General features: G+C 38.5%; 1 protein-coding gene across 2 annotated transcripts in view; it reads right to left on the reverse strand.

Moving 5' to 3' along the window:
* The window catches only part of ITM2B (integral membrane protein 2B), a 28,266-nt gene extending 11,879 nt beyond the window's left edge, over positions 1-16,387 (reverse strand). The window contains exon 1 of one of the 2 annotated variants that reach the window (XR_011527843.1): positions 15,249-16,365. Coding sequence is in view for 1 of the 2 variants with exons in the window: in XM_008517766.2 (XP_008515988.1) it covers positions 15,507-15,623 (117 nt within the window). In the remaining variant the exon portion in view is untranslated. Of the gene's footprint in view, positions 1-15,248 lie in introns of both variants that reach the window. The other variant, XM_008517766.2, reaches the window with a different exon arrangement.
* Between the last annotated feature and the right edge of the window lie 634 nt (positions 16,388-17,021).

Below are 17,021 nucleotides of genomic sequence, written 5' to 3' on the forward strand. Positions count from 1 at the left end.
AACTAATTCTTTGTTTCCATTCAACATTGTACTAGAGATCCTAACTAGCACACAAATGACAAGGACAAGAACTGTCATTATGTGTAAACGATATAATGTCTATGTAGAAAATCTGAGAAAGTCAAATTATTCAAACTAATTACAGTTCAGCAAGACTGCTGAAGATAAAAAATCAACTGAGTCAAAGATTTATACACGAACAGTCATAGCATCATTATTCATACTAGCCTCAAACTAAAAACACCACAAACATCCACTAACTGAGGAATGAAAAAATAAATTGTGGTATATTCACACTGAATCTCCAAAACATGCTGGTGAAAGAAGTCCAACACAAAAGACGAGTTACTGCATGATTCCATTTTTATGAAATTCCAGAAAAAGCAAAAACACTAATGACAAGAAGCAGCTTGCCATAGCTAAGGACTGGCAAAAGGGAGAGGTAAGAGGCACGAGGAGACTTTTTAGGGTGATGGAAATATTTCATATCTTGATTGTGGTGGTACAAATACGATTTTATACAATTACCATAAATTCAATCAAATTATACACACAAAATGGATGAATATTATTGCATGTAAATTATATTTCAATATGGGGAGTGAGGGAAAAATCAACTGAGTTCCTATATACCAGGCAATAAAAGAAAGTCTAACAACATCAAGTGCTGGGGAAAGTGTGGGACAATGGGAATTGGGAACTTTCATACAGTTGACAGGAGTTAGTACAGTTGCTTTGCAGAACAATTTGGCAGTATCTGATAAAATTAAAGCTATATATATATCTTATGACCCAGCAATTCCACTCCTAGGAATATAACCCTAGATAAACTTTTGAACACGTACATAAAGAAATAGGTCCAATAATGATTACTGCAAAATTGTCAATAAGAAAAAAATTGGAAATAACCTAAATGTCCATCAAGTGGAGAACAAAGTATTACAGGTTCATGTAATAATAGTTAAAATGAAACCAACTGGTACTGTTGATTTTGAAATAAATCTCAGAAACATAACGTTGAACCAAAAACAAAAGCAAGTTGGATAATACAGTATGCAATGTTTAAGACTTTAAAAATATATAAAATGGTACTACAGATTCTGTGTTTTGTATGTTTGGTTTGTTTCATAAAGAACAACAACAAAAATGAACAAGAAAAACGAAAATCACTCATCAACAAGAGCTTCTTCACTGGGGTATATAACCTTACCTGGCCTAATTTGAAACAAGCCACAGAGACATTTCTTCCCCTTGTACTGCAATAAAACTGGTGCACCTTAAATTATGCTGATAAAGGAAAAGAACTCCCACAGGGGCTGCACAATTATCATCTCATTAATCTTGCTAAAACCTCAAGTCCGTACCCCAGTTTATAAATGAAGACACTGAGACACACTGGCCTTATAATCACTCAACGGTAGTGTAGAAAGATGGCTTTCAAAAGCTTTCTCGCTCCTGCACTGCACTAATTTCTGGTTCAAACAAATATTATCATCATCTGATAATGTAAAATTCCTTAACCAATTATATCTTAAGCAAAATGAAGGGTAAATTTTGGTACTTCAATTCGTCAAGAATTATTAGGTCACCTCAATCAGTTCCCTAAGAGGCTTCAGTAAATGAGGTTCAATTACAAACTTAACTCAGACAAAATGCAAGGGTTTTCACATAGCTTTTACTCTGTTCCCAACTAACACATCACCTCACATCCTCGGGTAGTTCTGTCTGAGCCGTCTTTATATGATGAAACACAAGAGACTTTTTTTCAAAGCTCTCAGATATACTATTTTGCATTATGATAACAAATGCAACAGCGACACTTTAGGAACCAGAATACTAAAGAGGAAAATCTCTCTTAGGGTTAAAAAATACATTACAAAAAAAAGAAAAGAAAAAAAAGCAATGACATAAAAACACTTTAAGTAGAAAAACAAGACAGAAATGCAGAAAAGAACCAATACAATTTATTCAACTCAGAGTAGTACAAAACACGTACATTTTAAAACAGTTTTTTCTAAGACCTCATCAAATGACCTAAAGAAGCTGAAAAAGAAAGATATAAACCCGTAAGAAAGAGAAGAAGGACAAAGATGGAAAGATGGATAGCAGAGAAGAAATGTCCACATTTTGGAGGATGGGAAACAGTTGGACAAGTGGTAGTTAACTTCTCTGTCTCAATTACCTCATCATAAATGTGGATTCACAATAGCACCTATCTCATAGGGTTGTTGTGGGGATTAAATGAGGAATATATGTGAAGCATTTAGATCATTGCTTGGTACAGAGTAAACAGTAAGTGCTTAATAAATGACAGCTATTATCCCCACCATCTGACAGCTGGGAAAGGTAGGCTGGAACAAGTATGTGCTGGGGTTGAAACCAATAGAAAGTCATCTACAGCAGAATACTGAAAAGGCCCACTGGAAACGACATTGCTGGAGAGGAAAATTAAATCACTTCCTGTTCCAATAAGAATTTTAAAATAACAAAAACAAACCTTGGTTATCATTTAAAACCTAATTTAAAAATTTTCAAAATGCTTTCCTAACTATATTCTCAGAACCACAAAAGTTATGTAGGTGGTGCTCCAACTGATTACTGTCATGTAAATACCAGTACTATTCATTTACCCTTGGTGCATGTTCTGTTCACCTGCCTTCCACATCAGCTTTCCTTCCCCAGTGTGGGAGCATCAAAAAGGCACGATCCAGCAATCTGTACGTTATTAACAACACTGATCACCAAATACATTCTGCTGTATGTAAAACACAAAAGCTACGGCTAAGAAGCAAAAACCTATCAAGGCACCAAACATTTGTTTCCCTTTTCTCTTGTTCATTTAAATCAGTATCTGAATTTTGCTATCTGATTTGACTTTTCAAATAAGATTGGTACTATCTCAACTATGGTGACAAAGTTCACGTGAGAAATGTTGTATCTGACACACAAAAAGGAAGCAGGTTTCCAAGTGACTGGCATTCCATGAATAACAAAGTTACTGCATTATTTTGTACTTGGAATAGGGAGAGGTTTAAAAAATGAGAAATTCATCTAAAATTACAATGTCTATAGAAGAGATTTCTTCTGAATGACTTTTTTTTTTGACAAATCCTATGACAATATATACAAGCAGTAATACAGGAACAAAAAAATTAAAATTTTAAAACCACTGCATAACAATTTAACTATTGCGAGAAATTTATGAAATCTGAACCAAATTACTGGCATTATATAATATTAAGCACAGGCCTAGATTAAAAAAAAATAGGTCAAAACTAAAAAGAAAAATCAGGCTGTAAAGGCTTTTAGTGCTGGATCATAGCTTAATCACTTTTATACCATTAGGGGCAAGGAGAGTATCTGGTGCAAAGCAGAATATGAATACAGGAATACGTTAAACTCTTCTATTCTTTTTTCTATATATTTTTAAAGATGACCATCATTTCTATACAATGTTTATTCAATCTACACTGAAGAGAACTGTACTAGTGATAATATTTTATGAAGTGAAATGTCAGATTTTCAAATTCAAATTGGTGATATTTAAAGTACTGGGAGTCAACAGAAAAGCCCAAACTAGCACTAACAGATGTTTGTAAACAACAGCATTATATACAAATGTTATTTATTGTTCATAACAGCCTTTAGCAAGGACAGATAAATTAGTTAATGTAGATTTCTTCTGCCACTGGCTGAATCACGACTTCATATTGTTCCCAATTAGAATATCAACTGTCTTCCTAAGAATTTTAAGTACAACAGGGATGTTCTCCTCTCTACAATTCATTATAAAACAAGTGTCAAGATTAGAGGGAAAAAAAAAGCAAACCTGTTCTGGACTCATTTTTGCATAAATCTTGGATTTTAATGTCACTCACTAAGATAATTACACATTCATATTCAAATATGAGTAATTCCATTTAAAATGCAGAACTTTGGTAAGAAAATTCCAAGTATATTTTTCTAAAAGCACAAAATAATTTAAATCTAGAAAATTATATTTTCTGTCTGACTTTAGAATTTTGAAAGTTATACAAAATGACAATAAAAAAATAACTCCAGGGGCTGGCCCGGTGGCATAGTGGCTAGGTTAGTGCGCTCTGCTTCGGCGGCCCGGGGTTCATGGATTCGGATCCTGGGCACGGACCTACACGACACTCATCAAGCCACGCTGTGGTGGTGAGAAAGAACAGAGGAAAACTGTCACAGATGTTAGCTCAGGGCCAATCTTCCTCACCAAAGAAAAATAATAAGAAGAATTATTATTATTCCAGTTCTTGAGATCAGAGATATTTGTGTCTCTATAGCAAACATATAAAGAGTGCTTTGAACCTATGCCTAACACCAATGCATGGACAAGAAATACTCTGGAGTCATGTGATCTTGCTCCCTTATTCCACCACTCTCCTAGCTCTTGGATCCAGGGCTGTTGTTTTCTTGTGAACATAGATACAGACATTTAAGTAGGTTGTGGTTAATTTGGTTTACATCATACTTGGTCTTCCTCAGCTACAGTAGGTACTTCTTGACGGTTCGGGTGCTTAGTAATTTTAAAATTCCTAGTATAGTGTCTGGCCATGCAATGATCATATATGTGATCAGTATAGTTTTCAGAAAGAAAAGATCCCCTGTGGAAGGACCACGAAAGGTCACTTAGTCCAATACATCATTTTACAGATAAATATAATGGGGCCCAGAGAAGTTAAGTAAAATTATGTGTGTAGTATCATAGAACTAATAAGGCCTAAATATCATCTGACTCCACATGCATCTTAGGGAAAGAAAAGCATGGAGCTATGAGATCAACCACCTGAATAAATGATAGCTTAGGCAAATTAACTCTGGTAGAAAGCGAAGTGACACCATGTCACAACTGGATAATACTCATACCCAACCAGAAATGACACAGTCTGAGTTTCTATAGAATTCTGCCATCTTAATGGGTTTACTTAAATTGAGCCACATTCATAATAAGCACCATATATTTTTTTTTAAAGATTTTATTTTTTTCCTTTTTCTCCCCAAAGCCCCCCAGTTCATAGTTGTATATTCTTCGTTGTGGGTCCTTCTAGTTGTGGCATGTGGGATGCTGCCTCAGTGTGGGTTGATGAGCAGTGCCGTGTCCACGCCCAGGATTCGAACCAACAAAATACTGGGCCGCCTGCAGCGGAGCACGCGAACTTAACCACTCGGCCACGGGGCCAGCCCCTAATAAGCACTATATATTAACCATTACAACAGTAGTGCAGCTATTATTAGCATGTTGACAAAACAGGATTTTTCTCTATTGTTCATCAACTTACAAAGGACAGTAAGAAAAAGTATTAAAATCATATGCACATGAAGCAAAAACAATAAAGGCAAGTAAGTCAGAGACATCAGCATATAAGCATTTCAAGATAAATGAGAAAGGCAAGATACTAAATATAAAAATGAAACCTAAGAAAAGTTAGAGTAATAAAGCTACAAGGCAAAATCATAAAGTTGGTTAGTGAGTAAGTTGTCTCTAAAATCACTCATGAAGGAGACAGTTCTGGAACATTAAAGAGGGAGAACAGAAGAGGCCTCATAGATCTTTCTAGGCCATACTGTCTGACCTTAAACTAGTGCTAATAATAATGCAGATGGTTACCATTTTTATCTATTAATAATCATTAAGTCCATTTTTAATGTTAAAGCAAATATTCTAATAAATCTTTAAAAAGCTATCAAGATAGCTGAGTTGAAAGTCGTACTATTGATTTCCAGTTAAACGGTTATCTTTACTTCCTCCTGAAAGTGCAACAGACAGTAAAGGGATAAACAAATAAATAAACCTTAAGTTAGAAAATGGAAATGAATGAGAACAGATAAATTGTCAATAAAAATTTTGAAAGCCAAAAACATAAGCAAAATACCTCAAGTTTCTAGAGGAATAAAACAAAACAAAACTAGTTATGTACAAAGAACCAGGAATCAGAATGGCATCAGACTGGAAGATAATGGAGCAATGCCATCAAAATGCTGAAAGAAAATTACTGCTAACTTAGAATTTTATACCCAGATAAATTAACAATTACATGTGAGGACAGAGTAAACATTCTCACACAGGCAAGCTTTTAAAAAAATTGATCTCAGATACTTTTTCTCAGATTTATAAAACTGCAAATCCAATGTGGGATGGAGGCCAAGGTAATTCAATTCCAGGATGGTAATTACTCTCAGGACATCTGTATAGCAACGTGCCTAGAATGCAACCAGTCTGGCTGGTAAGAATGAAGAATGACAAGTGGGATACTGCCAAGAAAAATATGAAACTTGATAAGTTATCTGGTAAGTCTGTAGATACAGAAGGGCTGTCAGAGAGTCTGAGGATGAATTAGCAATAAATATATAGAAAATTAAGCAACTCTCCCTCTCTGACCAAACAGCAATCATCAAATCCAGGCAAAATAAAATGGTTTTGTATGAGAAAGGAAGTAGAATAAAGTCATGCTATATTACTCAGGTGTAAATAATGTTTATGTCACTTATAATAAAAGCCTTATCAATTGAACCAGAAATTACTGTAACTATACCAGAAGAATAAGAGTGTAGGATGTAAATATATAGAAAAGGCTCAACATTCCCTTTCCATATTAGGAAGCCAGTAGGTAATCTAAAATTACAAAAAAACAAAACCACAAAACAGCAGTATAAGCAAGTATCTAGAGTAGAAGTTCTCCAAATATAGGTGTCCAGGGACACCCTTTCCGGTGGTCCACAAGGTCAAAACCATGCTCGTAATAAAACTAAGACACTTTTTTTTCATTCTCATTCTTTGACTGGTGTACGGTGGAGTTTTCTAGAAGCCAAATGTGTGACAGGACAACAGGCTGACTGCAGACGCTGACAGGAGAATCCAGCTGTCTTCTACCAAACTATTCAATAAAGAGTGTTGCAAAAATGTAAAACAATGTTACTCTTACTCTTCTTAAAAGTTTGTTATTCAGAAAATTTTATTTTTCATAAAAATGTTATTTATGTTAACATGTTATATATTTATTATCTTAATACGTTTGCATTTCTAATACAATAAATATTAATAGAGATAATCTACATAAATCAAAAGCTCTTTGGGATCCTCAACAATTTTTAAGAGTGCAAAGAGGTCCTAAGACCAAAATGTTTGAGAACCACTTATTTACAGAAATATGAAGCTAGGATCACCATGTACAGTTGGCCAGGTTGTTCTGAGTACAAGGATGCCAGACAAAGGGGATCAGTGGGGCCAGAATCCAGTTATGCTCTGCTCACCAAAACCGCACAGAAGGTACCTTTTTCTAATTTGCAGTAAGGCATGGCATAGCCTAGTGGTCACCCTAATAAAAAAAGACCAGAAGCTAAAGAGTGAATGCTATTGCCTCAAATTAATCTACAGGGATAGAAATTAGAATAAGTGGGTACCTCAAAGTGGAGAGGAGGACAGAATGCAAAAGGATATGAGAACTTCCTGAGTTGATGGCAATATTCTGTCTTGACTGGGTAGTTAGTGCAGGTGCATACATTTAAAATTATCTAACTGTACACTCAAAATCTGCGCATTTTACTATACATAAGTATAGTGCAATTTTTAAAAAGTGGGTTCCTCTGAGATAGGGCAGGACTATTTACATTTTAAGACTAAGTATTACTTTGGTAAAACCCAAAATTAAATTTACAAGATTCTAGCAACACCTATTATGTAATAGAGAAATACAGACTTTTACATGAAAATGGCTATAGCTACTGAATGCTAAGAGTCCTGCTGCTGCAGGAACGAACCCTCACCAGAAAACCTGGAGGGGGGTGATTTATCAACAATACTACTATGTAACTGACAGGTGAGGGAGGGCTAAGCAGTAATAATACCACAAGTAATATTCCAAAAGAAGAACGATGAGGGGGTGAAAATGGGGCTTTATAACAGATGAGGATAGAGGAAAAGCACTAACATTTAATGAGTTTCTATGTACTAGGGACATTAACTTTGTCACTCCAACACTATAGGTGTGGTACCACCATACTACTTCACAAACAAGGAAACTGAGGCTTGGGAGGTTTCCTGACTTGCCAAGTTATCAGGTCTAGCTTACAATATTATCTTTTGCCAGTGGGATCAAACACTATCTGAAAACGGCTTTAGGTTTGAGGCATTAGTCTATAAAAAACAAAACAAAAATGAAAAATTGCTCTGCTTCATTAATTTTCTACTTCTATCTTGAAGTCGTCTACTTCTAGAAATCTTTAAGAGAAATTTACTCAAAACAAGTAACATCTGCAAAGCTGAACCAAAGCAAAAAGGAAAACTAGATGATGCTCCATTTGGTCCCAGATCATCTAACTGTTTAACAATCTGATGAATGACAAACGCTGTGACAGAGTGGTGGTTGTAGTAATAGCAGTAGCAGCAATAATAATAGCAGCTAATATCTACTGAGTCTTACTCTTATCTGTTCCTGGCATTGTGATGAACTTCTTAGAGATTATCATATTTGCCATTTTGCTGACAGATGAATCGAGACACAGAGAGCTGAAGTAATTTACCCAAATGTCACAGTAAGTGCTATAGACAAGACTTAAACTCTAAAGGATAACCTCATAGTCTGGGCTCTGAATAAGCAGACAATTTTGCTTCCTGAACTGTACTCCTCTACTGAGTGAAGGGACGAGGACAACAGGGAGAAACTGATTGATTGCCCCCCAACCATTAAAAAATGTAAAAATCATCCTTAGCTACAGGCACATCTGGACAGCGTAGAGGCTGTATAACAGTGGCCCATGTCAGGCCTTCAGGGTTTTTGCCTGAAATTCCTGTATGAATTAGTTAATATTTAAAAATCAGGTTTTAAATAAAAACCCTGATTCTAGCTTGCCTTTAAAAATGAGAAGATCAAGCAACACTGGATCTACTTTCTTGAAATGAAAATGGAGACTTCTAACCTGTTAAATATGCGAAACGCCCAGCTTCACCAATTCATCTGCTTGGGCCCAGGAGGCAGTGTTCTCTGCTTAACACACCTCGTGCTGCCCTAGCTGAAAATGACAGGCCAGGAAGTGCTTTTCCTAGCACTAAGAGGAAAGCAAGGAAAAAATGAATTGAGGAGAAGGCTATTAAATGAAAGATAAAAACTGCTAAGAGTAGTATATACAGCAGAACAGAAATACTAGAGAGGTTGGCTTGAAAAGATGCATTTTAAGAAATGCAGACTTGGACTGCCTCTTAAAATCATGTTTCTCAGCATGAAGATGGGTCTTCTTTTGGATGCTGCAGTGATTCAAGTTATTTACTTAACAATGCAACTTACCTTTTGATTTTTAGATTAAACAATTTTAAACATTATAATCATATTTAAAGCAGAGAAAATTTAACATTTAAGCTTTACTCTTACCTTGGTCTGCAAAATAGACATATTTTAAAAAATAATTTTGGCATTAAAAGTTAAACATTCAAATATACAAAAATCCATCAAAACTTCTTGTTTTTTATTTTATTTACTCTTTTTGAGGAAGATTAGCCCTGAGCTTACTACTGCCAGTCCTCCTCTTTTGGCTGAGGAAGACTGGCCCTGAGCTAACATCCACACCCATCTTCCTCTACTTTATATGTGGGACGCCTACCACAGCATGGCTTGCCAAGTGGTGCCATGTCCGCACCCGGGATCCAAACTGGTGAACCCTGGGCTGCCAAAGCGGAACGTGCGCACTTAACTGCCTTGCCACCGGGCTGGGCCCTTTCTTGTTTTTTAAAGTATGAAATTCAACTGTGCCAAAAAAAGGCATATGCAAATGTTTTTAAATCTCAAAGTATTAAACACCTAACACCATACTTATTGTCAATTTCCCAAATAAATTCCCTAGATATTTAACTTGAAAATGTTTAGTATTTATAAATTATACAAATTTTATTTCAACATTAATTTCTCTTCTGACATACATACATTAGCTCTAAGTCATATAATTCCTGCTGGAAATTCATCAGCTTTTAAACATAAAGCATGAAATGAAAAATCAGAATATTCCTCTATCATAAAAACAAGAGAAACTTTTTTTATTTCTGTAACTCAAGAATGAAACTCTTCTGGTTAACAGTAAAAAGTCTATGTTCATTCTTACTTGATTTTTCCTCCAAATGGCCGAACTATAGAAATACTTCATAAAGTCCTTTTTTCCCTCTAATCAATTAAAGAGCTTAAAAAAAAGGTCGACTGTTTAAAATAATTTTGTTCATTCAATTGTCAGTAACACATTAAAGATTTTATGTGTTTAAAGATTTCCTTAAAGATATTAAGAATGTGTATCATAAATACTCATTAAAGGAGATAATCACAATTAAACGATTTTTTTATGAAGTTCTTAGGGTCATATTTGTAATAAAATTTCTAATTTTCAACTTTCATCTGTCTACCCTGTAAAAGATTTTCATTGTTAAGCTTTGTGCAAAGAAAATAAGAGAGCTGGGAAATAATTCTTTACACATAAGCTTCTTAAAAACATAGCTCCAGTGTTACTATTTTCTACATCATTTAGACAAAAACCACCTCATTCAGAAATTCAGAATTGTAAAATCCTTTAACAGGCATTAGCTATGGCCTGAAAACGTCCTTTCATGGCAAAATCTTTAACTCCTTCAGTCTAAGCTGTAATAAAAAGTGCCAAGTTTACCAAAAAGTTTAAGAGGACGAATTCATTAACGTCATATTTGAAGACACAATTTTTTTCAGTATTTTCCTCTACTGACACTACAATATACAAAGCAGTCCAAGAAGCTTTAGTTATATATGAATTCAGGAAGTATTGCTTTTAGGAAAAAGAAAATGTCTTTTAAATAGACACTCCAGATATTTAAATTATTGTATGACAGAACTTAAGAGAAATACAATGTCCCATAACTACTACTTTATAAAGCAAGTCAACCTGTAGCAATACATAATGAAAACTTCTTAAGTTAAATTCTAAATCAATTTAAATAGGCCTGTACCATGTGTTCCAAGAGATATTTCTGGTTAAAAAAGTACTTTTATTTACTTAAACCTCCTAAATGGCAGAGTCGAATTCTGTTAACATCTTACAGGCCAAGGATAGTATGCTTGCTTTTGTCTAGTCCGAAGAAAATATGTTTATTTTGACACTTGGAAGACCCCATGCAGGTAATTTATCATCCAAGTGCATAATAGGTAACCTTGTCCACCCTCTGCATCCCACCGGGCATGTGCACACAGGAGGTCCTGCCAACTCACTTGGTATGCACAGGGACAATTAATTCATCTCCCAGTACTAAGCCCTCATTTCAGATATCAACACCCTCGTGGAGAACCAAAATGTAATGACTGTAAAGTTTTTACTGACCAAACAGTAAATTACACAACTAGGTAATGATATGCACTTCCGTTAAAGAGAACCAAGCTCTCAATCTTTCTCTAAAGATCAACACATTTCAGTAAATGTCATCACATATTTTATCTTCCTCTTTCTCTCTGCCCCTCCAAAAAACCACCACCACCACCACCACCACCACTAAGCTAAATTCCAAACCCTTCAGTCCTGTTTGTGCAAACAGGAAATGCCAGAAAGTGTAAAGAACTAGGGTCCAAACAGCCATTTTGTGACGGGTAACTCAGAACTTAAACTGGGTTAGGGGTCCTTCACTTTCTCTCACTTCCATCCTGCCCCAGCTTCCCCCCTTACAAGCATCAGACTTTTCTCTCCCTTTTATGAACATCTACAACTACAACTTGGGATAGAGAAGAGGCAACACTACACATCAGCAAACAGCTTGTGGGGATATCTACGAAGCAAACTTAAGCTTTTTTGAGGCCTGATATTGGGAAAGGTGTTTCACAATTAGGCATTACAACAAAAAGAGTTGTTGACAACTACTGTTGTACAGTGAGGTAACCCAAAATGAAAATATGGCTTATTACATAATACCTCTATCCATCTCCTTTCTCTTTGACCCACTGCCACTTAATATGAGGAAGGAATGCAACATGCTAAACATGGGGAGGGAGAAAGGCAACGATCTGGTTAGGGTGAGGAGGTAGTTGTTATTTTTCACTATTAAGACAATTTAATTCCTGCCAAATACAATTATGCAATCCCAGCATCTTCACAGAATTTTAAAACTGGAAGAGCCCTTACAGACCATCTGGTCCTACCCTCTCATCTTACAGAGAAAGAAAACTCAAAACTTAAGCCCAAGATCAACCAGTTATGTAATGACAAAACTGGGACTTCCAACTCTGTCCATTAAGTATTTTCTTTGTCATTTGCACATATAAAACAATTTCCCAAAGTTCAAAGTTATAGACACAAACATAAGTGAATGAATTGCTGCCTATAACATAAAACGTGCACATAATTTCAAATTTGTTATACAAAACATAGGTCATACTCTTTGCTGTGTCTATACCTATAAGAGCTTTGTGCCAATTGGGACAGGTGGAGGAAGGCGAAAATAGTTAAGGGGAAAATGTAGGAAAAGAGTAATAAATAGCAAGCTAGGGGAGATAATACAATCAACAGACACGGCTGTTGGGATTAACAGTTACTGAAAAGACACGATTGAAAAATGGAGCAATGGAACTGCTTCCAGAGGGTTCTCACCCTGCAGTGAGAAAAGCGCTAAAGAAATAGCAAGACAGGAGCAGTGTAAAAGTGCTGGAATGCGTGTTACATAAGCCAGCTGACTGGAGTGATCAGAATTCTTGTGGCATAAGGTAGTAGTATCTGCATTTAAACCAGAATCCCAGATTATACCAGGGCAGGTGACCCTTAAGGGTACATTTTGAAAAACATTGGTCTTTGGGATATTGTGGTCTAGAGGCGTTAAAGGTATTAAAAATTCTTGTTCAGGAGTTCTGCTCTATAACTAGCTTTACTTGATTCTCTCAACCAACTAGGCAAGGAAATGCCCCAGGCAAACACACGAAGACTGATTCTGTGCAGAAGCCAGGCAAACTCGGTGGTTACCGTACATACAGTCACCCCAAGGAGACAGAGAACATTATGTAATCACTGCCTAAGCTCTAAGATGAAGAGATCAGTTGTTCTTTCAGAAACGTCTGTTATCGTTAAGTTTTTCATTTAGCGTTAAGTGACTAATTATAAGAATGCTACTTTTAATGTAGAGCAATATTTTGTCACTCACTGAAGAAAAGAAGTCTTTGAGCCTATAGCTCGAAAAAGAATTAGTTATTTTGTATCTGCCAATTCATCCATGACTGCTGTGTGGTTACAAAGGAAGACTCTGGCCCTCACAGCTTAGCTCCAGTATTTTTCTTTGGATATGGGGATCCAAGAAAATAGAAATGGAAAACAAAGCACAGAGCTATGAATGGTTACTTTTTAACCACTGCTATGAGCACAAAATTTGAATACAGTGAAAATAGGAGAAATCCTGAAAATCTGAAAACAGGGTCACCATTTCAGAAATGACAGAAAATGTCAAAAGTCAGCTTTAAAGCTGCTTAGCAAATTAATTGTTTTTTGTCTTGAGTTTCAAATCTCCTTCACTACAGTGGAACAGAGAAAAGCTGTCTGCAGTGACATCATCCGATGCTTTCTCCCTCTCTCTTTTTAACTGGGGGAGTTATATTTGCTCACCAGATTTTTAAAAAGATATATAAAAGGATTAAATCTCTCTCTCTATATATACATAAATGTATTTGAGATTGCTGTGACTGGGCACTTGACTAGCAATCTATTTTAGGTACAATGAATGTTAGATAAACACAGATCTAAGATAATAATTTGCTACTGGACTTATCATTTCTGCATTCCAAACATTTTCTTTTAAGACCAAGACTTTTGCAATGGATTCGGGAAAACAATACCAATACCCAAACTCTTCATCCCTTTAGGGAATCAGTTTACTGTTTCTCTTTCAAGACAAGGCAGTCATTTAAAAATCAACCCCTGATGTCTGTAAGGGTTTTTTTTCCCTTTATTTTTTTAATTGAGGTAAAACTGGAATACAACATTATGTAAGTTTCAGGTGTACAACATTATAATTCAACATCTGTATACATTACAAAGTGATGACCACCAAAAGTCTAGTTACCATCCATCACCATACGATTGACCCCCTTCACCCCTTTTGCCCAGCCCCAAGCTCTTTCCCCTCTGGTAACCACCAATCTGTTTTCTGTGTCTATAAATTTGTTTTTGGTTTGTTTGTATGTTTGTTTAGATTTGTCTGAAATCATTCGGTATTTGTCTTTCTCCCTCTGACTTATTTCACTTAGCGTAACGCCCTTAAGGGAACTAGAACATTTCCAAAAAATAAGTACAGGCACGTAGGTTAAGATTATACTCTCAAACATTTTTATAGTAGAATAGTGGCCTATTTTTCAGCAGTAATTTTCATTACACTATATAAAAAATAATGCTTATTTCTCATAGCTGCACACAAATTATTGGGTTTTTTTTAAGTTAAAACTAAGTTTACCCTACATAATAGGTCTTGAAAAATGCTAACGAAAAAGTAACTTAAGCAACGTAAATAACTTCTGCAGTTAATTTCTACAGGATTGAATTTGTGCAGCCTAAAAGATGAGGTAGAAAAAGGCTGTGAGGCTTTCCTTTTTAACTTGAGACAATTACAATCATATTTTAAACGAATATTATTGTAAGCCACTAAAGTTAGCACAATTATGGTTCCACTCCTGATTTTTACTTAGATCTAAAAGGAGGATTTTGCAAAATAAAAGAGAATTTTATAAGGGACAAGTTTCTTACGGTTAGTTTCACTTAGCGTTAGGCGGCCTCATAAAGATGTGATATAACTTAAAAGCCAATTGTCAGTTTTACACTAACTTCCACACAGTAATTACTGATCTTTACCGGGAATATTCGTTTTAATTATAAAATCAACAGCCAGAACCTACTCTGAAGGCACCGTCACCTCGCTTTCTCCCCTCACCCGCTCCCTCGCCTCCTCTCCAGACCCCACCGTGAAGTTCACCTGCCGAAACCGAAGGCCCGTGGAAAAAGGAGGTAAAGAAGAAAATGCTTTTAAAATTAAGAGGCTTACAGTAGCTGGACTTAGTCCAAGCGCTGTTCAGCCCAGAAACGAAAGTAGGAAGCGCAGAGGTTTAGGCTTGTAATGATGTCAGCCATTTTAGGCACATTATTTATACTGGGAAGGAAGTGCCAAAGTCTGTGGCGGTTTTCGTTGTTTTGCATGTTACCGCAGGTCCCCAGGGCGAACGAACCCAGTCTCGGTCCCCTGCACATTCCCTCGAACGCACCAGGGACCGTGAACTCGGCACAGTTCTTCAATCCTGCTCTCTCCGGGCTTCCCAAGCCCCCGATCCCGCGTTGGCACCGTTTCCTGCACACGCACTTCCTTACAAAGCAGCAGCTGAGGCCGGACAAGAAAGGGGAGCAGCCCGAGGGAAGGGAGAGCTCGGCTCTCTCGGGGGCCGTAGGCGCGCACAGCCGCCCCGCCCCGCGCAGCTGCCCCGGCCGGCCCGAGCGCCCCTCCCCGACCGCCCCGGCCCTCGGACCTTGCAGTCCACGGCGACGGCGTCGGGGGGGATGATGAGCGCCTCCTCGCCGCTCTTGGGGTCGTCCTTCTTGGCCTCCTTCTGGGCCAGAGCAGAGTTGAACGTAACCTTCACCATGGCGCGGCCTGGGGCGCCCTCGGGGAGCGGAGGCGGGCTGGAGGCGGGGGCTGCGGGGTCCTGGCTGCGGCGGCAGCCTCCTCGGCCGGGCTCCGGCGCGGCTCAGCGACGGTTGAGGAGGATCCGCAGCTCCGCAGCGGCTGAGGCAGCGACTGCGGTACCGCTCTCGCAGCCTCCCAGCTCCGGGGCGAGGGCGGAGGCGGCTCGCGCACCCTGAGGGCTGGGCGGGGCCGGAGGCGGACGGACAGGACTGGTGGAGCCGGGGGCGGGGGCGGAGCCGGAGGCGGGCAGACGGGACCGGAGGAGCCGGGAGGGGGCGGGGGAGGAGGCGGGGGAGGAGGCGGGGCCGGAGGCGGGCAGACGGGAGGGGCGGGGCCTGGCTCCGCGCTAGACCCTGCCTTCGCCCCAGGTCCGACGCCGGTCGGGCCGGGTAGGGAGGGGCACTTACGGGTGAGGGCCGGTCGGCCCCGTGAGCCACCTGGATTTTCCAGTTTGAATTCGCTTCCAACCACTTTACCTCCGGCCTCAATGTTGCAGGTGTAGCAAAATCAGGTGAACTTTCCTGGGTTCGCCGCCTACATTGTCTTATCCTCTGGCAGCACCAGGCCGGCCCATCCCTGCCCGTTGCCCCCACCGAGTCTAAAGGCCTTGAAATTTGGGGGCGTCCACACCTCCATTTTCTCACTTCATTATGGAACCGAGTTAGTGGAGCACAGGAAGGTTTCATGTGCTCTATCCTTGTGGTCTGACTTCTTTATCTTCCCTGGACCACAACCAAGGGCGTTACCTGGCTCAGACTTGCCTTGTCTTCTCACCCTCCCTTGGAAGGTCATTGCCCTGCCTAGTCCCAGAGCACTTCTGAGGAAACCTCTTGGCAGATTTGCATTTCATACATTTCACATTCCTAAAACAAAATGTTCCATTCTTGTGCAGATTTAGGCAAAACCCACACGCACACCAGGCAGATTTGTGATTTCAAAGCAAGGTACTCGATGATAAGTCCTTAGCAGTTTTGTGCAAAAATAAATAAATAAATAATAAAGGATAAAGTGAAATTCTCATATTTTGAAGAGATTTCACTTACAACCAATGGGAGAGAGGACACTGAGCCGCAGTGTTGCTGGGTTAATGACTGTCAATAGACAGCCCTTTGGACAAATAGTTGATTTTGTACCCTTCTCCCGCCCCACTCTGTCCTGGTTCAACCAGAGATGTGGACGTATTCTAGACTGTTTCAGCTGTGTCAGCTCTGCCCTGGGTGAATCCTGAAGAAAGCAGGTTGAGTCTGAGGTCCTTGGGGTCTTGGCTCTGCTCAAGGAGGGAGTTAGGTCTCTACGACTCTCCATAGAATCAGACCACAAATCCCTGAGGAACAGCTCAAGATCTCAGCATCTTTCA

Source organism: Equus przewalskii, chromosome 16 (assembly GCF_037783145.1).
Source record: "Equus przewalskii isolate Varuska chromosome 16, EquPr2, whole genome shotgun sequence".
NCBI lineage: Eukaryota > Metazoa > Chordata > Mammalia > Perissodactyla > Equidae > Equus > Equus przewalskii.